A 23980-nucleotide genomic window follows, 5' to 3' on the forward strand; every position below is an offset into this window, starting at 1 on the left:
GTAATATAAAACTCTTACAAAGTACTGCACAACATGTTCTTACTATGATAATGTAATATAAAACTCTTATAAAGTACTGCACAACATGTTCTTACTATGATAACGTAATATAAAACTCTAATAAAGTACTGCACAACATGTTCTTACTATGATAACGTAATGTAAAACTCTCATAAAGTACTATACAACATGTTCTTACTATGATAATGTAATATAAAACTCTCATAAAGTACTGCACATGTTCTTACTATGATAACGTAATATAAAACTCTCATAAAGTACTGCACAACATGTTCTTACTATGATAACGTAATATAAAACTCTCATAAAGTACTGCACAACATGTTCTTACTATGATAACGTAATATAAAACTCTCATAAAGTACTGCACAACATGTTCTTACTATGATAACGTAATATAAAACTCTCAAAGTACTGCACAACATGTTCTTACCATGATAACGTAATATAAAACTCTCATAAAGTACTGCACAACATGTTCTTACTATGATAATGTAATATAAAACTCTTATAAAGTACTGCACAACATGTTCTTACTATAATAACGTAATACAAAACTCTTATAAAGTACTGAACAACATGTTCTTACTATGATAATGTAATATAAAACTCTCATAATGTTCTGCACAACATGTTCTTACTATGATAACATAATATAAAACTCTTATAAAGTACTGCACAACATGTTCTTACTATGATAACGTAATATGATAACATAATGTAAAACTCTCATAAAGTACTGCACAACATATTCTTACTATGATAACGTAATATAAAACTCTCATAAAGTACTGCACAACATGTTCTTTCTATGATAACGTAATAAACTCTCATAAAGTACTGCACAACATGTTCTTATTATGATAACATAATAAACTCTCATAAAGTACTGCACAACATGTTCTTACTATGATAACGTAATATAAAACTCTCAAAGTAGTGCACAACATGTTCTTACCATGATAACATAATATAAATCTCTCATAAAGTACTGCACAACATGTTCTTACTATGATAATGTAATATAAAACTCTCATAAAGTACTGCACATGTTCTTACCATGATAACGTAATATAAAACTCTCATAAAGTACTGCACAACATGTTCTTACTATGATAACATAATATAAAACTCTCATAAAGTACTGCACAACATGTTCTTACTATGATAACGTAATATAAAACTCTCATAAAGTACTGCACAACATGTTCTTACTATGATAACGTAATACAAAACTCTCACAAAGTACTGCCCAACATGTTCTTACTATGATAATGTAATATAAAACTCTCGTAAAGTACTGCACAACATGTTCTTACTATGATAACGTAATATAAAACTCTTATAAAGTACTGCACAACATGTTCTTACTATGATAACGTAATATAAAACTCTTATAAAGTACTGCACAACATGTTTTTACTATGATAACGTAATATAAAACTCTCATAAAGTACTGCACAACATGTTCTTACTATGATAACGTAATATAAAACTCTCATAAAGTACTGCACAACATGTTCTTACTATGATAACATAATATAAAACACTCATAAAGTACTGCACAACATGTTCTTACTATGATAATGTAATATAAATCTCTCATAAAGTACTGCACAGCATGTTCTTACTATGATAACGTAATATAAAACTCTTATAAAGTACTGCACAACATGTTCTTACCATTGTAACGTAATATAAAACTCTTATAAAGTACTGCACAACATGTTCTTACTATGATAACGTAATATGATAACATAATGTAAAACTCTCATAAAGTACTGCACAACATATTCTTACTATGATAACGTAATATAAAACTCTCATAAAGTACTGCATAACATGTTCTTACTATGATAACATAATAAACTCTCATAAAGTACTGCACAACATGTTCTTACTATGATAACATAATAAACTCTCATAAAGTACTGCACATGTTCATACTATGATAATGTAATATAAAACTCTTATAAAGTACTGCACAACATGTTCTTACTAGGATAACGTAATATAAAACTCTCATAAAGAACTGCACAACATGTTCTTACTATGATAACTAATATAAAACTCTCATAAAGTACTGCACAACATATTCTTACTATGATAACGTAATATAAAACTCTCATAAAGTACTGCACAACCTGTTCTTACTACGATAACGTAATATAAATCTCTCATAAAGTACTGCACAACATGTTCTTACTATGATAACGTAATATAAAACTCTTATAAAGTACTGCACAACATGTTCTTACTATGATAAAGTAATATAAAACTCTCATAATGTACTGCACATGCTCTTACTATGATAATGTAATATAAAACTCTCATAAAGTACTGCACAACATGTTCTTACTATGATAACGTAATATAAAACTCTCATAAAGTACTGCACATGTTCTTACTATGATAATGCAATATAAAACTCTCATAAAGTACTGCACAACATGTTCTTACTATGATAATGTAATATAAAACTCTTATAAAGTACTGCACAACATGTTCTTACTATGACAACATAATGTAAAACTCTCATAAAGTACTGCACATGTTCTTACTATGATAACGTAATATAAAACTCTTACAAAGTACTGCACAACATGTTCTTACTATGATAACATAATATAAAACTCATATAAAGTACTGCACAACATGTTCTTACTTTGATAACGTAATATAAAACTCTCATAAAGTACTGCACAACATGTTCTTACTATGATAACTTAATATAAAACTCTTATAAAGTACTGCACAACATGTTCTTACTATGATAACGTAATATAAAACTCTCATAAAGAACTGCACAACATGTTCTTACTATGATAACGTAATATAAAACTCTCATAAAGTACTGCACAACATGTTCTTACTATGATAACGTAATATAAAACTCTCATACAGTACTGCACAACATGTTCTTACTATGATAACGTAATATAAAACTCTTATAAAGTACTGCACAACATGTTCTTACTATGATAACGTAATATAAAACTCATTTAAAGTACTGCACATGTTCTTACTATAATAACGTAATATAAAACTCTCATAAAGTACTGTACATGTTCTTACTATGATAACATAATATAAAACTCTCATAAAGTGCTGCACAACATGTTCTTACTATGATAACATAATATAAAACTCTCATAAAGTAATGCAGAACATGTTCTTACTATGATAACGTAATGAGTATTATGTCTCAGAGCATTCTCTTTTCTCCAAGGTATGGCTATCTTGATGTTGGTATGCATAATTTGTGGTAGTCTATGGGGTACATCTGCTCACGCAGAGGTGTGGGGGGTGCAGCTCCACAGATTAGGGTTGCAGAGGCCACTCTGTCCCCCAAAGTTTCCACACATTCTTATGTAATAGGAATGGTCTTTTCCCCTATAGATCAGAACTAGTTCTTTCTTAGCCATTGAATTTACAGTATAATGTAGAAAGCAACTGGTACTTCTTGGACACCTCTGTTTGCAAGGGTGAAGGAGTTCTTTTTAACCAAGTTTTTTGCAAAAACCCCAACCACTTTGCCTTATTTGCATACCCTTTACTCTTCCCCTATCTATGTCTGGCAGTGTGCAAATACATTATAAAGGAGGTCCAAAATCAGCCTACTAGTTCTAAGAATTCTTACACTGCTTATTTAATACTTTTCTTACACTGCTTATGTAATTTTAAGTCCATCCATTGTCTATCCATCCATTGTGTAAAGCACTTTTCTTCGTGAAGGTCAAAGTAGTAGCAAGCTGATTAAGGTTGACCAGGCTTTCTTATCCCAACCAACAGATTCCAGCTCATTCTGGAGGATCACCAGAAATCCCCAGGTGAGCTGATGTAGTACTTTTAATGTGTCCTGGACATGCCCCAGGGCCTGCTCCAAATGGGTCATGTCTCTTACTCCTCCAGTGTGACGAACCTTGGGACTTCCTCAGAAGGAGATCCAACTGTCTCATCTAACTTCTTCCAGTACAAGAGGAACAGTGGTTGTATTCTGAGATACTCCTCCTTCTTTCTTTCCTCTTTCTATCGTGGAGACTGAACCCCCACCCATCTTGTGAGGAACCTAATTTCTGCCACTTACACCTAGGATCTCATCCACTTAGAATAGTGACACCATATGTATGGAGAATTGAGAGCTTTGTCCTATGTTTACATGTAATTCACCACCACGCTCCAGTGCAGTGCATGTAGTGCTGCTGCTCCTGCACTCATGCTGACCAGTCTCTGTGTCTTGTACACTCATTTTTCAGCAAGGCTCCAAAATACTTAATCTCCTCCACCCCCAACCTGTGGAGGGTGGCCTACCCTTTTCTGAGAGATAACCATGGCCTTTGACTTGTAGGTGCTCATTTTTATCCTCCACTTCACATTCAGCAGTGAATCACTACAGGGCATGCAGGAGCTCACAGTTGCTCAGGTCAAATAAAACATCATCATCTGCAAACGATGAAGATACACCTTTACTCCCTCCTGTTGTGCAGTCTGCAGGCCTTGGCTTGGCCTTTATTTCTTATCCATGAAAATTACAAGGAAGATGGGTGAAAAGATAGTCAGAGTCATTTGTCCACCTTGAATATATATTTAGCTTAGCACCAAAAACACAACTCTCACTCCTTAAATACAGGGACTGAAAAATATGTTGTAGTTGCCCTGGGACTGCATACTGCTGTAGCATTTACCACTAGATATTCTTACGACAGTGGTTCAATGCCTTCTGTAAGTCCACAATATGCATGTAGTTAGCATTGGTGAACTCTTAGGCTTTGTTCCTGTGGAGTTATTATTATGCATTATTAGGGGATTAATGTGGAATGATGAACAGCTACAGTTATTTCCCTCCACAAAGGTGATCTAGCAACAGAGCCAGGGAATTACAGACCCATAAACTTGACCAGCTTCATCTGTAAGGCTGTGGAACGTATCATTATGGACCTCATAAATAAAGACATAGGTGATTTCCAAACCCTGAATCCTACCCAGTTTGGCTTTGTGAAGGGCAGATCTTGCCTGTTAAATCTGGTGGATTTCTTTGAAAGTGTGATCAAAGCCATTGATGAGGGAAAATCTGTGCACATAGCATACCTTGACTTGGCAAAAGCTTTCAACACAATCCCACATTCAGACATTACTAATAAACTTAGCAAACTGAATGTAAACCCCTTTGTTGTAAGATGGGTTGCCAGCTGGCTCACAAACCAGGCACATACTATCAAAGTGGGTGACTCCTCATCAACCAGCAGACCTGTTACCAGCAGGGTGTCACAGAAGTCAGTGCTGGGCCCCCTACTGCTTGGTATATACTTCTCAGAAGTTCAGGTCCAAACTAAAGGGGTTGTGGCTGATCAAGTTTGCAGATAACTGAAAACTAGGTGCAATTATTGAATCCCCAAATGATGTCAGTATACTCCAGGAGAGTCTCACACAGACCAACGACTGGTATGTTAGTGACGGTCTCAAACTGAATCCAAAGAAATGCATCATCATTCCCTTCAGTACAAACAATGTCCCTTCACACTATCAAATAATTAACAATACCGTAAGTACCCATGAAGTGATAAGGGACCTTGGATCACAGGTTGACCGCTACCTTAACTTCGACTGCCATGTGTCTGCCATTGTAAGGAAAGCTTTCCATGTAGTTCACTTGATTAGTAAAGGTATCACCTCAAGAGCAAAAGAAGTTATAACCCCTCTATACTCATCACTTATCTGGCCCATAATTGAATGTAACGCCCCATTCGGTATGTACTGTACTAAGTACCTACAGCAATTAGTGAGACCTCCGAGGTTTCTAACAAAAAAGATCAAGGGTCTCCAGCATGTGCCTTACACAGACTGACTAAAATCCTTGTCACTATACTTTGTATCATATAGATTTCTTAGGGGAAACTTATTACTACAGAGCAACCAAAGACCAAAACCATATGAACTTATTGCATATCCATAAATTAAATGGGTCTAAGGCTACCCATTCCAGGGACTTAAATGTGGTCTACGACTTAAATAGGACATGCTGGAGGGACAGATTTACCTCCCAGCAACTGCTGCATCTTTGGAACAGGCTACCAATTCTTGTGAAACAGAGCGCCTCTATGACATTGTTCAAGAGGAACCTGGATGAGTGGATAGGGCACCATAAATTCTTACTGGGGATAGCACCCACAACACTCCTGGACATAGGCAGTCATCAGTAAATGCAGTCTTGGGTATTGACTAGTACCGCTACGGTATTGCATTGGGTTGAAATGGCTAGGCTTAAAATGACCTCTAGGTTGATAGCCTAGTAATCTCCTATGAGCCTATGATCCTATGACCCCTCCAATATCCATGCAAGGAGAGATTGATATATTGTTTCACAGACAGGGGAGACTTCACATTTCTCTTTCTCAATCATGGTCTTAACCATTGGATAAAGTTGATTTTCTAGCACTGTAGAATATGCTTTCCAGGGTGGCTGAAGGGTATAATCCCTTTAAAAATGAAAAATATGTTCTTGTCCCCTTTTTGAAAATAGTACCCACTACCAATGCTAGTCCAGAGGTACTTTGTCAGCTTTGCATGCAAAATTGAAAATGCATGTTAGGATATTAGGTATGAATTCCTAACACTGTCTAGCAGCTAAAGCATTTTTGGCTGTTTCTCATGTGCCTTTACTACAGAGAAACAGTTTAATTGCCACAGTGATCTCGGGTACTCAAATAGAACCAGATCCACCATGTGCTTCTGACAGTGTCACCCAGAAGAAGGCACAATTGCTGGATTTATGACTTTCTTAAACTGTTCCTTCCATCACTCAACAAAATCGAATAGCCTCCTTTATAACTGATATCCACCACCTTTATTACTGATATCCACCAGATCATAAGATTCCCACTATGAAAAGTCTGACATGTTGTTCTAATGTATTATTATTATTGCTATTATTAAATTTTATATAAATATACTTAATTTTGTATTGAAGAAAGACCGATAACCTTATTACTCCCTGACATAGATCTCAGGACTAGACTATGTCTGGTATATTGCTCAGAATCAAAGTCATGAACATATAGTATTACTAAAATGACTGTTTCTTGCAATGTTAAAAACGTACAGCAACCTACAAGTCAGATAAGTGTGCATACTGCCTATCCGTCTGCCATCTAAGATGTCTCCTCATTAAAATAGGTTTATCTTTCTTAGAAGTCTGCACAGAAGAACCCCCTTCCCTATCAACTACTGTTTCAGTTTCTGAGGTTTTAAAACCTTTCTCTTGGTTTCCTGTAGAAACACAGTATCAGTCTTGAGAAAATTAAGAGGGAGTAACCAGGTTATTGGCAGGAGTGCATTTGAGTCTTATCCTCAACCCTGATGCACAGCAAACTGTGGATTCAAGGGATCCAATAAGAAAGTCAGAGGGTATATATTAACTTCATACCTGAGACCAGCAGTTGACAAAAAAGACGTGATTCCTGTTGTACATGTAGTCATTGTTTTAATATTGGTCCATTCAGGGCATGTTGTTTAGGCCTTAAATTCCTTTTGTAAGGAACTTCTGTGGATGCTTCATTTGTTGCATATGCAGGGTCAAGTACATACTAAAGGGGGCATTGTACTTAATGACTGGTCTGATGAGGGACGACTACAGCAGAACAATAACATCCTTGGACCTAGATGCCATACCCTTGCTTGTAAGTTGTGCAACATAGACTGATTTCCTTACTACCATAGATGCACGATGGTCAAAGGTCAGGCTACTCTCTACATGTGCTCCCAAATCATAGACCTTTGCATCTGTTCTTAGGGGTGCATTGTCAGTGTGGTAGTATCCAGGGTAGCCGTCTTCCTAAAGAATGCTGTTATGAATTTCTTAGCATTGAGCTTTAGACCGTGGCACTGGCAAATAAGAGAATATTAATAACAGAATATAAAACTCTACCATTTTTAACATTTCTATTTAAATTGCACTCAAGCAATGTCAGTATCACCAAATCTAGTGTACTAAGTATGAATTTTACCTGTATCTTCGAATAACAACTGACTAAGACAGGTTGTAGCCAGTGCTTTGCCAGGAAAAAGTGTGGAAGGAGTCAGACTATAATAATAAAACAATAAATCGTTTAGAGTAAATGACATTTTCAGTGTCTTGAAACTTCAAGACAGGTACTTATCTCATGGATGTTTTGCATGTAAGAAGAAAACTGATAGTATTTCATGACAATCTAGTCCCATCCCACATTTTTGGCATTTACCCTAAACTACAAATATTCTAGTGCATCAAATAGTTTAAAAGCAGCCCAGATTATAATGTGTGTCCTACTTACATTAGACATTAGTGAGCATTTTCTTACAGATCCAGACACCATTCAGATATAAAAATATCATAAAAACTGTATTTCTAGCCACCTTATCCTAATATCATACAAAAACAGGAAGATGCTGATACCAGAAATGTAGTAGGTTAAACCCCAATTGGCATTACTTTGTTGTGCAGTGCAGCCGAGCATTTGATTACTTCACTCTGCAGCTTCATACTGTGAGACTGAGCAAGTCCTATAGACAGTACTGTCAAGTTACACCTGGGAACAGGTATACGGATATTGGGAGTTTACCCAGTCTCCATTGAATGCTCTACATCCTGATAATTTGAAACTAGTGCACATCTGTGAGATTTAACTACTCAGTGCATTTGCATATGACTGCACGTATGTCAATGAATTATGTGCATATTTAGTACTTACAGCCTGAAAAGGGAATATTTGATTATTTATCATTTTAAGTTAACAGGGCTATAATTTTTAAAAGCTACAATTAATTTTGTAAGTATAAAGGCATGGAAAACTTTATTTGAAGTACTGGCAAAACAAGATGAAATTAAAGCTTGCTTAATCCCAACTCCCGCCACAAGGTCATCTAGTATGCCTTCTCCCTCATTCCTAGAATGGTCTAAAAAGAGACTATTAAAACTATGCTTTGCTCTACATAATGTGATAAGGCCATATCCTTTCCAGATAATGTGAAGGTTGTATAGCTCCAGCTTTAAAACAAGTGTTAGAAAATTCTGAAAGGTTTACTATAAGGACTGTAGCTCACCTTCCAGCAATACTATTGCTACTGCTACTACAATTATTACTATTACTACTACTTCAGCTACTACTACCACTACTACTGCTACTACAGCTATCACTACTACTACTACTGCTACTACTATTACTAATACTACAACTACTAGTCCTATTACTATTACTACTACTGCACCTACTACTATTAGTCCTATTACTATTTCTACAACTACTGGTACTACTACTAGTCCTGTTACTATTTCTACAACTACTGCTACTACTACTATTAGTCCTATTACTATTACTACTACTACACCAACTACTACTAGTCATATTACTATTTCTCCTACTACTATTGCTACTGCTGCTACTATTACTAGGCCTATTACTACTACTACTGCTACATATATTACTACTTTTAGCACTACTTCTCCTACTACTACTATTACTTTCACTTACTCTATAAACATTTTCACCTGCTGTCATACTTTTTCTGTGTAAGTTTTCATTGGGTGACAACAGAAACAGAGGTAAGAGGAATGGGTAATTCATGGAGGTTACAAATGGGATAGTTATAGTCTCATTATTTGTTCCTCGGCTACTGTTTGAAAGTTTGAGGACCTAATGCAGTTGAATATGTAGCCTCACATATAGGTCTGAGCTACTTCTAGTGCATAATTCATGTAAGCTGTTGCTGCTGTTGCTGCCTACACCTACCATCAGGGCACTAATCACGGCAAAGTATTTTCCATTCAGGGCATGTGCCCTCCTGTAGCACTGCCTAAGCTCAGAAATTAAGCAAGTTTCAGAAAATTGCCATGCATCCTGTATTGAGGCATAGCATGATCAAAACGTAAGACTGATATTTAGCGTGTACCAGGTACAGGTACATTATGTGCATAGTTGCTAATGAAAAATTAAATTATGTAAAATTTGTCTGTTATTGCCAATAAGTCAGGACAACACCCAATTTTCAAAAAAAAAAATGCACGGCATCAACATAACCACAACTTCTTCTAAAACATTATGCTTTTATGTAATTATGAAGTTGTTCAGTCTTGATTATAAATATAGTTATGAAATATTATTTTCATGTTTCTTTTAATATTTTATTTATTTAACATTTGTTGACTGGGAAAGTCCAACTAGAACAGAGCCTATCTTCAGTGGAGGCCCGGGGAGAAATGCTCCAGATATGTTTTTGGAAAGTGTGAGGAAACTGGAGTACCTGAAGGAAGCCCATATGAATGTAGGGAGGACATGCAGACTCCGCACAGAAGGCACCCCAGGCAAGAATCAAACCAGAGAACCTCTTGCTGTGTGGCACATTATCCACTGCACCACTTCACTGCCCAGAGGTGTAGCAGTGGTGATAGTGATGTTTGAGAGCAAATTTATCTTTATTCCTATTTCAGAACATGCTAACATGTAGATATAACTGGTGATGAACTTATACCTTTAATGTATGGGCAGTTTTATCTGCCCCAATGTAGTCAAGGTAATATGTAGGAGCACAAAATGTGTTCACACTGTCTCATAATTGGTAGGAAGCAGTAATGTGCACGGCTTATCAGCCAACAGCTTTAAAAGTTGTCTGACACATTGTTGTGACACTCCTTTTTGTTTGTGTAGCAACAAAAATCTATGTTACAGCTTTCAAAGCAGTCTCTAAGTTTCCAGCATACTTCTGTGGTGTTACCAACTATAGGGCTTTGTCAGCCTCATTTGTATCCTCTCAAGAGTGAATAGTGAGAGTTGAATATTGGCATCCATGTTGACAGCTCCTTATAAGGGTTATGATCAGTGACAGCCAATCATAGTTTTTTGTAGGGCATGGAGATGTATCTGTTCCATGTTCTACCAGTTGCAGAAAAGCAAAAAGTATAGAAGTATGATGTGTTTTACCAGCTTTAAAAGCCTTTGAAAACATTAAAACACTTAGCACTGCCAAATAGACAGCAGGCAAATACAAAATGTCTCTGTGAAAAATGAAAGGCTTTAAAAGCTGTTAAACACTTTGTTGTGCCACAATTTCAGGGGGAATCTATCACAGATTTTAAAGCTCTTTTATCTTTTGCCACTGTTCTTTGCCATACTGTGCTGTTAGGTCTTAGCATGATACCTGAAATGAATGATGTGTAGGGGTGCTTAACAAGATTTTGTTAAGCAACTCTAAGCACTGGTAAGATCAGGGCTCACACTAGGGAGTTCAAAAAGGTCTTTATTAAGTTTTTCTTTTTTCCTCATTTTGGTGCGTAATCACCGTGATCGATATACTACAAGTTTAGGTAGCTTCTTGTGTACAAGCATCATAAAGTTATTTTCTTGATTTCAGAGCATAACCCACATACTACATGTATTACAAAATGTTACTTTCTGTATGTGTACAGTGTCCAAGAAACTAAGAACTCTTTGATTTCTTTAACAAAACTGTGTTTGTCATTCAGCATAAAACATAAACATAACCATTTCAGATAATATTTACTGATCTCAAGGCATTAACAATTATGTAGATGACAGCATTTTTACATTTATGATTCAGGATAATCAGCATTTGTTGTTCTGTTGTTATTATGTTACTTTAGCCAGAAATGCTTAGAATTTGCCATTAAGACATTGCAGGAGAGGTGTGGTACAGTTCACATACAGAAGCTATGGCCATAGCATCATGTGGGCCCTGTCAATTGTCAGACAATTAATGAACTCTACAAATTAGGTCAGGCAAGCTGCTCTTTACTGACATTTGTTTGTTTTCTAACAGGGGATGATATTTCAAGGATCCTTTTCAGCATAAACCTGTGCCAGGAGACAAGGGTGTAGCTAGGCATACTCAGTGTACTGAAATGAGTCCATTTTTTTCTGAGCATCTCTTGCAAATGCCAACACTCAAAAAGCACAGAATGTATAGAATTGTGTAAATGAATATTCACAGTATAATGGCACACAAAGAATTCTTGTGCAAAAGGAATAAATTGTGTCTTTCGGCTTTTCCCGGTTAGGGGTCGCCACAGCGGAACTCCGGTCCGCTAATGATTGGTAGTGGATTTTTACATACCGGGTTGCTAGCCCTGACTCACAACCTTCAACGAAGGCATGCCCCATTCACGTATGCCTCCACACAGAAGACGCTCTAGTTGAGAATCAAACGGGACAACGTCTTGGTATGAGGCGACAATGCTAGCGCAGCACCATCATCGCAGTCTCTTGTGCAAAAGGAATACACCTCTAAAACTAGCTTTTCATGGAAATAAATTGTAACAGTTGAAAATAATGTGCATCTTCCCATGTATCTGGAGGTAGCATGTTGAGGGCTGAGTACATTTTTAAAATGACAAGTGGGTAGTGGGAGCAGCATTAGGTTTGAGTACAAAATGTAAATCTCCGGCTACACCCCTGCCAGGAGGCACAATAAAACCAGAGATATAGCTGGCTTCTGTGTTGCCTGAGAATGATGGCTGTACTGCTGCCCCACCTCCCCAGCTCTTTTATTTATTTAACATTTGTTTACTGTGAATATCTGACAAGGACAGAGCCAATATTCAGCAGAGGCCTGGGTAGAAATGCTCCAGACTATATGTTTGGAATGTGGGAGGAAACCAGAGCACTGGGAAAGTCTGACTGGGACAGAGCCCATTTTCAGCAGTGGCCTGGAGAGAAAGTCTCCAGACTCATGTCTTTGGAATGTGGAAGGAAACCAGAGCATCAGGAGGAAACCCACATGAACCCAGGGAGGACATGCAGACTCCGCACAGAAGGCATCTCAACCAAGAATCAAACTGGAGAACCTCTTGCTGTGAGATGACAATGTTAACTGCGGCTCCACTGTGCCGCCCATTTGAAGAGTAGGAAAATTAAAGGCCCCCCTGCCCTTTGTAGCCAGGTAACTGGAAAGGTCCACAGTCGGGTGGTTAGTGCTCCTGAAATGCTGGGACAATCAGCCAATCAGGTCCTGTTTCTGTGTTTGACCCTTGACAATCCTCAAATAAGGGTCAAATAAAAAAAAAATTCACAATTAGGTACCTGGAGCTCCTGAAATGCAAGAGCCAATCAGGTTCCATTTCTGTACTCTGCCCTCAATCCTCCTTCCTCAGATTTTGCTTCATGAGGGAAAAAATGAAGGAAACATTTTTTTTTCCTTTTAAACTGTTGGAACTGTTTGCTTCAAATTTAGAAAACAGTTGCTAGAGGTTTTACCATGCATGGAGCACTGCAGTGCTCAGATTTTAGTCTTAAAAAGGATAGAGAGAAATCTTTTTTGTGTTTTATACTGTAGCAAACTGCTTGCTACAGTTTAGATCACAGAGGGAGAGCTGCATTGCTCAGGATTGACAGCAAATGCTGTAATGCTCTAAAAAGCAATAAGGATCATGCTTGGATGGCTAACCATCCCCTCTAACACTCAGGGCAGTTGCCTCTTCACCCATCATTAGCTACACTACTGAATAAAGCAGAAAACATTCAGTGTAACACATTAACTGAGCAGTAAGTGAAAACTAGAAGGACAAGCTCTTACCATAGTGAATATGACAGTAGATACTTCAGCAAGAAAAGGTGATATATGTTGACTGTACAAAAAGAGTGTGAGTTTAAAATTAGTATATACAATAAATGAACAAATCCAATTGATTGCAGTAGAGTTTTAGAGGTTATCTCCATGAAGAGTATAGTCATAGAACCAATATGCGATGTCTTTAGAGCAGTTTTAACTCATTTTGTTGCTGTTGAAAAAAAACCATGCCTGTATTAACTTAAAATGCAGATGGGGCTGGTATGAAAATAGTCTACAGCAGAGTACTATACAGGTAATAATGTCAACAAGGGAAGGCATTATAGGGAAATAACGGACCACCCAGAGATCATTAGGTCTGACAGAGTATCTTATCATCTCTGGAAGGTCTAATATTTCCTTGTAACACCCATCACAGAAGCCATATTTGCTCATAGAAAATGAGATCTCTATTAAATTGCTTTAGGTTTGTTTTATTATTAGTATATACATATTTTATATTTTTGATGAAACACAGTTCCTCCATGTAATGTTCAAAGTTAGTGCAAGATATGTGTTCTTGAAAGAAGTATTCAACACCCAAAATATAAGTTACACAAGTAATTAATAATGTCTACACACACACACACACACACACACACACACACACACACACACACACACACACACACACACACACACACACACACACACACACACTTATATCTTTATAACTGCTATTTGCATTAGATGAGTTTATTTATTTTCCTCGCTCATTGACCATGGTTTTAGAAGAGTCTTGGTGAGTGAGGGGAAAGGAAATGGCAGACTCTTGTAACCACTGCTGCTGCTACAGTTGTTGCTCAGGTTCTTTTGTTTCCTTCTCTGTCACTAAACACACCTTTTTAATAGCCATAGTGAGCAAAGAGAAAGGAAATAGAGGTCTGAAGAAGATTTTGGTCTAGGCATTCAAATGTTGTGGCACTTACGTGTTCTGCTTTTTACTAGGCACTTTTTGTTCATTAATACCCTCCTCTGGAATGCTGAGCACCCACTGGGGATTGTTGATTCTCAAAGGGCATTTTCAAATCATAATTGTATGACGGCACTTTTGATTCTCAGAGTTTCTTCCAGCTAGGATGTGCAAGATACTAGAGGTGTGTGCATATAAACAAATGGTAGAGACTGGGAAAGTAGAATAAAATGGATACAGTTCATGGATTTTAGTGGAATGCTGCTTTAACAATATTGCCTGAGCACCATTTTTATTCCAAGCAAACATACGGTATATGGGTGTGTGGGGATCTAGATAGCATCATGCTATGGAAAATTATATAGATTTTAGAAATGAATGTTAAAACACACAGAAAAGGATGCACATATTAGCATCCTATTCTGTGTCTTAACGTTGTAACTAGTCATATTAGTTTGACTGATATATACCTATATGGATTCACTATACAATCTCAAAATACTGAAATGTCGAATTTCAGCATTTCAAGACTGAATAGTCGAAAAACCCCATACACAAAAACCGTCAATCAAGAATACTACAATCACGACCATTCACACACACACACACACACACACACACACACACACACACACACACACACACACACACACACACACACACACACCAGGATATAATCACACACACACATACACCTACCTAACTAAACAAACATAACAACACACACAAACACACTTAACCTACCTGCACCCCCCCACACCCTCCTACTTATATATTCTAACTCCGAGGTCGCACTAAACACACAAAAAACACTACCGCACATACACTAAAATCCCTAACCATTATCCTCAAACATACAACAATTACCTGAAACCCCAGATAAATCCACAAACCGCACCACACATCACGAACGCGACACTATGATAGTGATGGATTCGACATTTGCGGATTCGGCATAGTGTAGTTTTGATTAACTGCACTTTCTACTATTCGGTCTCGACGTACTGAATTTCGACATTTCAGTACGTTGAGATTGTCTAGTGTATCCACCTATATCACGCATTTAGGCATGCATTTAAGTCATGCTTCCAGGGAAGGAGAGAGTATTAAACGTATAGTAACAACCGAGTTAAAATTATATCTATTTGAAAGAAACCATGTAATTATTGTTTTTACCATTTTGTATATAATAAAGTCAAACTAACCAGAAATGTGTTGTGGCATGTGTAACGCATTACAAAGTAAGTGATTATTAGGGCATGGAATGTGAGTTTCTAATTTTACTCTGCTGTACTCTTGCACTGCAGTATATTTTATTGTATCGTAAACTGCTTTAAGAAGAAATTTTACAACAAAATAATAATGAAAGTGATTCTATTTCTTTTTTCAGACTGTCATATTTGGGGCTTACCTGATTGCTCATGGTTTCTTCAGTGTCTATGCAATGTGTGTTGATACACTTTTCCTTTGTTTCTGTAAGTATGCATTTCTCTTCATTTTATGAACCAGTACAAGCCAACTGGTGTTGACATATTTGCAGATTGTTGTGTATTTGAGTTAAGGCTACATTATAGTAACCAAGTTTTATAACAAAAGTAACTTTTTTCCCAGAAGGGAAAGGCTGCCACTTTTCATGTATTCTCCCAACCCAAAAGGGATGAAGTAGAGGAATCTATCCTACCAGCATGTGTAAGCTGTATATATATATATATATATATATATATAATCTATGAAGTACTCTGGGAGAATTCAGTAGTCTGCTTCTGAATTAGCCATGATAGAATAATAGATAACATGGATGGAGGCTAGATGGTATATGCCTCCAATATATACCCGAAGCATAATTAAAACTAAATGCAGGATTACATTTTAAATGTGAGAACCATTAATGGATATTAGTACAAGGAATATTAACAGAAGCATGCTTGTGCAATGGTGTAGACAGGAATTTTGGAAGTGTATATCAGCCTCTGGATATTTGCTCCATACTCACCCCAGGTGTAGCCAGATGTTGTCAGTTTCTACAAACATTTGTGCCACTGCTGCCTCCCCAATTGTAAATGCCCTTTCCTGTGATAATAATTTTCAGCAGAAAATTAGCAATGAAACACATATTCTAAACTTACTGCATTAGAAGCCTCTGATTAGTTAACCAGCAATTTAACAAATACACACCTCTATTTTTATAGTTATTTTCTTTGCAGGCTTATTTGCATCCTTTTGACTTAATTTATATGTTTGAAGTTGGGAGATGGTGCTATTGTATTAGGCAAAATATTGCTCCTCTAAAATAGTTACACGCAAGGCTTACATGACGGAGCCCTTGGTACTAGCATTTGTTCAGCAAAGTGCACTATAGTAGTATTTGTGTGACTTGCATTTTGTGAGAACTTCTGCTTCAGTGGCTCTTGGTATGGTTGACAAAGGAGAGTTTGCTTTTTTTTGCAGAGTTGTGGGAGTTTGTATGCAAGTATGTGTGTGTGTGTGTGTGTGTGTGTGTGTGTGTGTGTGTGTGTGTGTGTGTGTGTGTGTGTGTGTGTCTGTGTATGTTAGGCTTAAATTAGCGGTTAGGTGAGGGGATAGTCTTAGTGTTTGAGTGTATGTGTGTTTTATAGTTAGGGTAAGCACTAGCTAAGGGGATAGTTTAAGTGTTTTCTGTGTATGTGTAGGTGATAGTGGTGAGTGTCGGAGGTGTCTTGCATAGTGGAGTGTTAAAGAAAGTTTTCTTTAAAGGGAAGGTATATGGTTAGTGTTAGAGGTAAGGTAGGATTATGGTTAGAGTTAACACTCATTAGTAAGGTGGAACAGGAGAGTAAAGTCCACCCTACCCACCTCAGTAATGCATGCAAACCCTAACATAACATTAAGTTATTATAACTTGAATAAACTAGTTGCTTTGCAGGTAGATGCCAGTTAGAATGGTACAGCAGCTATGATCTTGCAGTGACATAAACCACTTGCTAGAATTGATAAAGTTTACCTGACTTGGACTAGTGCAGTGTTTTTAAAATTGTTTGTGATATGAAGTTTTATACCACTTGTTCAAGAATCAATATAGTTATTGATGTACAACCATATTATGCTCATTATGAATATATTTATCTGTGCATAGTTGCTCTTAGCTTAGGTCATGGCCAAAAAGAATACATTGTGGACTGACCCATCCATCCCATTAACCGATAAACTTGAAATCAATCTGTCAGCTGGAAAAGTATTCTTTTAGGAACACCAGTATGTTACTGATGTGATACACATTTTAGCATATTAACAGAAATAAATACAATATATTAGCTGGGAATACTTATTACCAATGGATATTTAAAAGTTGAAAAAAAATGTGAAAAGAGTGTTATACAAATTTAAAGATTTCTTCTTGCTCCTGTTACATGTTGCACTTAAAATGGTTTTATATGAGCAGTGAGAATGTGGGATATTTATATTGGATGTATTGTTTTGTAGTTTTAGTCGTCTGGCATACACCGACACACACTTATACCAATATATGTGTACACAAACACACACACACACACACACACACACACACACACACACACACACACACACACACACACACACACACACACACACAAATATAAAATTTTGTGTCTGATTCTCTCTCTGTATTTCTCTCATATTATCATTTCAGTAATAGAAAGGCACTTTACTACATGTAACCATACATTCTGTTCAAAATGTTTGTTAATTTTCACTAATGTATTCAGTAGATCTAATTTATCATCATATACAATAATTTGTTATAATACTATTATACTGCCAGTTCTGTGCTCTTTTTCAGGTCATGTAAGATTTTGCCACAGAGACAATAGTTTAATCTGTTTGTGTTTGCACATAATTTGCTGAAATGATAAGCCGATGACAAATACAGGGATTAATGACAATCTTACAGTATGTTAAGTCTGTTGTAAGTCACAATCTGGCAAGTTTCCAACCCAGAGTTTAGGTGTGCATGGATCATCAGTGTGTCATGTACGCAAATTCTTACTCTGCAAATATGAAAGAGTGCCCCAAGTTGTTCAGAAAAGCAGTGGAAGGCATGGTGCAAGATGCAGTCTTACTTCACAGTAACTTGTGTTATGCAGCTGGCCTTTGAAACACACTGTTGACATAAAATAGAACTGTAAGGAGAGGATGTAAGGAATGCAGAGATATACTTCTAAACAACATGTGTAGCAGTAGGTCACTTATTCCTGGCTCTGTTTTGTCTGTGGTAGTGTGCTGGCAGAATCACCTGGGTTATATACGTATACATACCTGCTACACAGCACCTCTGTACCCAGGCAACATACACATGAACAACATAAGTAGCTTATTCACAAATCATTCAGGGAAGGTCAGAAAATAGCACTTTCTTATGTAACAGATGATAACTTAAGGACATAGCAGTGTCTCTGTATAGCCAAACAATCCACTTATGCCGCATTGGCAAGGACACAAAAAATCTGAAACATGGCATGGCTACAGCTAGCAGAGTTAAGCTTTATTGGCCTGAATGTACCCATAAAGTTTTAAAACGTAAGTCATGGGCATTCAAAAGTATGTCCTTAAGGGGTTATTTGCATATATCCTGTGGGTCTTCACTAGAGAAGGTTTAAGGTATTGCACAGTGAAGATTCTGGTTTGGCTGAGTCTTTCTTGAAGTGTTTTCTTATATAACAAGGGATAGACTAGGAAAGAGAAGCTGTTCTGAGATGGACAGTGCCAGTTTCTAATGCATTTAATGCAAACAATGACCATTCTCATAAGCATAGCAGAGGTTCTAACATACCACCTGGGCATTAGTTTTATAGATCTACCCTCTGCTACACAAAACTATCATCAGTAGGTTTGATCCTTGAAGTGTAGACTTCCAGTACATCTTCCAGGACACTTTGTGGATCCTAGCCACATTCTTAACTACAGTAGAGTTTTGTTTGTGTCTTTCGGCCTTTCCCGGTTAGGGGTCGCCACAGCGGAACTCCGGTCCGCTAATGATTGGCAGTTGATTTTTATGCACCGGCTTGCCAGGCCTGACGCACAACCCGAAGGTACGCCCATTCACACATGTCTCCACACAGAAGACGCTCTAGCTGAGAATCGAACCGGACAGCGTCTTACTGTGAGGCGACAACACTACCGCAATAATTGTCTTACTTGGATGATAAGTCAAAGTAAGAAAAAAGATTGACAACATGCTGTCTTATTTTATGAATCTCCCAGTACAATAAAGTCAGTTCTCATTGTTGTACATAAGTTCTCCAATTAAGATATCATACAAGCCATGATTCATCAAGCCTTCAGTAAAAAAGAAGAAATTTACTCAGTGGTAATACAGTGTTCTTCTCCCTACCTTTCCTAACTAAGTCTTGAATTACTTTTAAAAATAATGGCTCAATTTCCTCACTGAAAGCAGCTGCTTTTTATATATCATGCTTTACAGCATGAATGGTTTAATGTGCATTTTTTTCTGCTGTTTATGCTTTTCTTAAAACTTGTGTTGATATTTCTGTCTATAAAACTAGTTAATGTATTTCACATTTTCTTGCTAACCATTCGAATAGTGGTAGAGAGTGTGAACTTACATACTAATTTAAAAGCAAGCATTTTTGATCTTCCTTTGTAATTGGCTTGAGACTCTAATAACTACGTTTCTTGTCTTTTCTTACTATATTCTTTTTTCTTTTTCCTTCCACCTTTTCTCTGACTGCACTGCCTGTTGATGCTTTGATTTCATGATGATGGTGTGTATCTAGGTGAAGACCTTGAGAGGAATGATGGCTCTCCAGCAAAACCTTATTTTATGTCACCTAGTCTGCATAGAGTTCTGGGGAAGAAGGAATTGACTCCCAAGAAAGCAACTGGATAAAAGAATGCAATTCCTCTAAACGCTTGTCATTTGCAAGGTTGCATTTTTACACCTATTTTGCAAGTCACTAAATATCCTGTGTCCAAAATCTATCTTGTTACTACAGTTTCACTTGGTCATCAAGCTCAGGTACTGTGGTAGAAGCAAAGTGAAGGACTGCAGAATATTGCCATTTAAATGACTAAACTGTTTTTCAAATCAGGATAGTCTTCTCAAGCAGATGTAGAGTGTTGCAGTTTAGTGGCAGTATAAAGATAAGAACATATTAACACCAGTTTACAGTTTGATGAAAATACAATTTTGTATGTTTTATAATATATAGTTTGACATTTTTAAATCACAACACTTTTGAATTTTTTATAAACCTGCAGGAAGCCGAAATTTATTTATACTACTTCCTGTCTGAGGTGTTTCAATTGTAAAACAATAGCCATAAAAGTTCTTTGTCAACCAGTTGTATACTGAAAATATATTAAAGTATTAGAACACTCTGGTGCTAATGTATGTGTGCATGTTGCTCTAACACAGATGGAACCATATTTATTAATTCAATTGTTAATCTGGGGTACTACTTTTATCACTAGGTGGCAATATGTATGTTTATAAAATTAGTCCCTTTTCATTTGTGAAACAATGTCTCTCCTTCAGTAACAAACACATGCATACATACATGTACACAAACACAGGCATTATTACTGTGATAGCATTGTTTAATGCCTGTCCTCAGTATGAAGACTATCTGCAAACGTTATTAAAGAGGCAGTTCCATACTAACTATATTATAAACTGGCAAGTACTGGCATTAGATATGAAAACTTGTTTAAGTGAATTGTTTTGAAAAATTCTTCAGTGCTAATCATAACTGTTGCTGAAATGAGGATGTGTTTCATTTACACAGTTTGAATATAGGACATAATCTATGTTTGTGTGTGTGTGTATATATATATATATATATATATATATATATATATATATATATATATAATACTGTAATAAATGTGGACTCACATTAGCTTATTTACAAAAAAGCAATTGAGAAATTATAATGCCTTACGTTGGCATCACAAACTAATTATGGGTTTTCTGCTAAACAATATACTTTCTAAAGGTTTCTCACTGGTTAGAAATTCACTGTATGCATTGTTAATTTTTTATACCACTTAGGTATAATACACCAAATCTTAAAGAATATTGCATACAAAATGTCTAAGACAGTGTGTTTCCATTTACTTCATAAATGTATAGTACTGTACAAGAGCTATAAAAATAAAATAGGTACTGTTACAGACAGGACTAAAGTACCAAGTAAAACCTTATACTTCTGAAGATTGAAGAGAGGAAAGATGAATGCTTATGAATCTACTTTATTTCCCTTTCAGGTTATTATAGATATAACTAAACATATTTTACCAGTACAAACTTTCATGGCTATTTATGGATACTTTTGAGAGTACTTTTCAACATGCTAATTATTTTTTGTCACCCGACATTAGTAGCTATATTCCATTTTCAGTATTTGTTTTCCTTTGTCACTTGACATTATTGATTGTATCACATTTTGGTATCTGTTTTCACTTGCTTGCTGCAATTATTGTTCATATCCAGTCTTTGATATATATTTTCATTTGCTAATTGACATTAGTGGATATATTCTTTTGTGATTAGTGCTTTTTTGATTTAGTACATAATAATTAAAAAAGGGGTCCTGGCCATTCATAGATATGCTGTATATTTCCTGGAGGGGTACAAAGGAGTAGGCATTTTGGAGCTACATAACAAATTGCTAATACTACTTATAGTCCAAACTGTACAAGATTGTTTTAGTTTGATGCGGTAAAAACTAATGGTGACTTGGATTGCACATAGCAGTAGGGCCTACAACATATAAAAATATATGCATTTGTTATAAAAACATTACCTAGCATGAAGCACTATGATCACACTCCAAAGGTGGGGTAAAAACAGACTTGTTAGACAGCACCTCTGAGTACTGTTAGGCAAGAGCATAACAGCAGCCTGTTAAGCTCTAGTTTCAGCAGCCAAAGGTGGCCAACAAAGGATGGTGGAGTGATTCTAAAAGATCTTTAAAAGCTTCAATCTGTCATGCTTCTTGTTTAAAAGTAAAAACATTACAAAACTAAGTGTCTTAGCTTTTATAGCATTTTATTCCTCAGAGGGGCACTTCACATTGGCCTGCTGTCTGTGTGGCAGTGCTGTTTTATCATTTTTAAGTCTGTATAACACTTCAGGTTCCAACACTTTTGTAAATGCTAGTGCATGGAGTAGATAAAGCTTCATGCATCACAATGAATTATGATAAGGTCTCCAGTCATAACTCAGTTGTTATGTATTCTCATCATGGATGTCAAGATTCACCTCTCTATCTTCAGTTTATTTCGCTCTTGAAGTAAATTTCTTAACATCCATATCTGAAATACATAGCAACTTGTTTAGGATCACACCTGATCACAAGTCTCTATGTTTTGTCAGTTAGCAAAAATTGCATTATTGGTTTTGTAGGATCTTCATCTTAGAGAGAAGGTGCAGAACGGAGCAGACTGTGGGAGTTACATGAATCCTATCTGTTGTTGAAGTTAATGTTTCAGGTTTCCATATCTCTTTACCTTAATACCCATTGCAAGCCTAGAAAAGATGCAGATTGAGGTACTGTTACAAAGCTGGGCTCAGAAATGAATGAAGTCAATGCACCATAGTGCATTGTGCTTCATCTTCCTCAAACATACACACTTGACCCTGTGTACGGTGGCCTTTAGTTAAAATATCCAGTCTCCATCAGCATGGTAACAGACTTTGCTTATGATCTAATCCCTGTAGTAATAGTATTTGAATTCACTGCATTCCTTGTTTATAAGGTACCTGATCCATTAGCAGAGTAGGAGACCTCCAGTGAATGTGCTTCACCGCCAGTATTCCCTGCCTCCTTCTTCCCAGTATTCCCTGTTTCCTTCTTTCAGGTATTCCATGTCATCTTCTTCCCAATATTCCCTGTGTCCTTCTTAGGTTTATAACTATGCTAAAATATAGAGCCAAGAATGAACCAGCCATGATCTCTTCTCTACAACCAGTCACTGGGGGTCCTTTATTGGTCATGAGTCATGTATGTGCTAATCTAATGTTCATTTTCTAATTGAATTTGTGAATTACAGAGAGACTGTTTGCACTAATGCTGGTTCTCTGCAAAGAAAAATGAAAGCTGCAGTTTTATATTCTAATGCAGAAAAGTTGTAGTTTCTGGTTACGTCAAGCTGCACAACCTGTTGACAGCACTGAAATGTGGATTTAGTTGATTTGAAGAGGAAGACAGTGTTCTGAAGAAGAAAGTTAAGTTCTTGTAGGAAAGCTTTAACTGGTAAGTATCAAAGTGTGCTTTCAGTCCAACTTTACCCTCTTGCAAAAAAAAAAAATTCTATCTCCAATAGCTCTGCAGGCTCTGGTTTTGCCCTGTAACATCACTGCTGTCTATGTAAAACCGCTGCTGTTGTGGGGAGAAAAGATGAGGTGCCTAATCAGCAGTCTTTTTATCAGTGAATAAGATATGAGTAGGATTCTGTGCAATAAGCTCCATTATA

At 36.6% G+C, this 23980-nt stretch overlaps 1 protein-coding gene across 3 annotated transcripts in view; it reads left to right on the forward strand.

Annotated features, from left to right (window-relative positions):
* Positions 1-23980, forward strand: part of SLC44A5 (solute carrier family 44 member 5) — a 4403163-nt gene that overhangs the window by 4325774 nt on the left and 53409 nt on the right. For 2 of the 3 annotated variants that reach the window (XM_044085789.1, XM_044085790.1), the window contains 2 exons: positions 15918-16002; positions 20278-20427. In XM_044085789.1, coding sequence (XP_043941724.1) covers positions 15918-16002; positions 20278-20390 — 198 coding nt within the window. In that variant the 3' untranslated portion in view covers positions 20391-20427. The remainder of the gene's footprint in view (positions 1-15917; positions 16003-20277; positions 20428-23980) is intronic. The other variant, XM_044085788.1, reaches the window with a different exon arrangement.

This window comes from Protopterus annectens, chromosome 10.part0 (genome assembly GCF_019279795.1).
Source record: "Protopterus annectens isolate FY-2018-M chromosome 10.part0, PAN1.0, whole genome shotgun sequence".
NCBI lineage: Eukaryota > Metazoa > Chordata > Ceratodontiformes > Protopteridae > Protopterus > Protopterus annectens.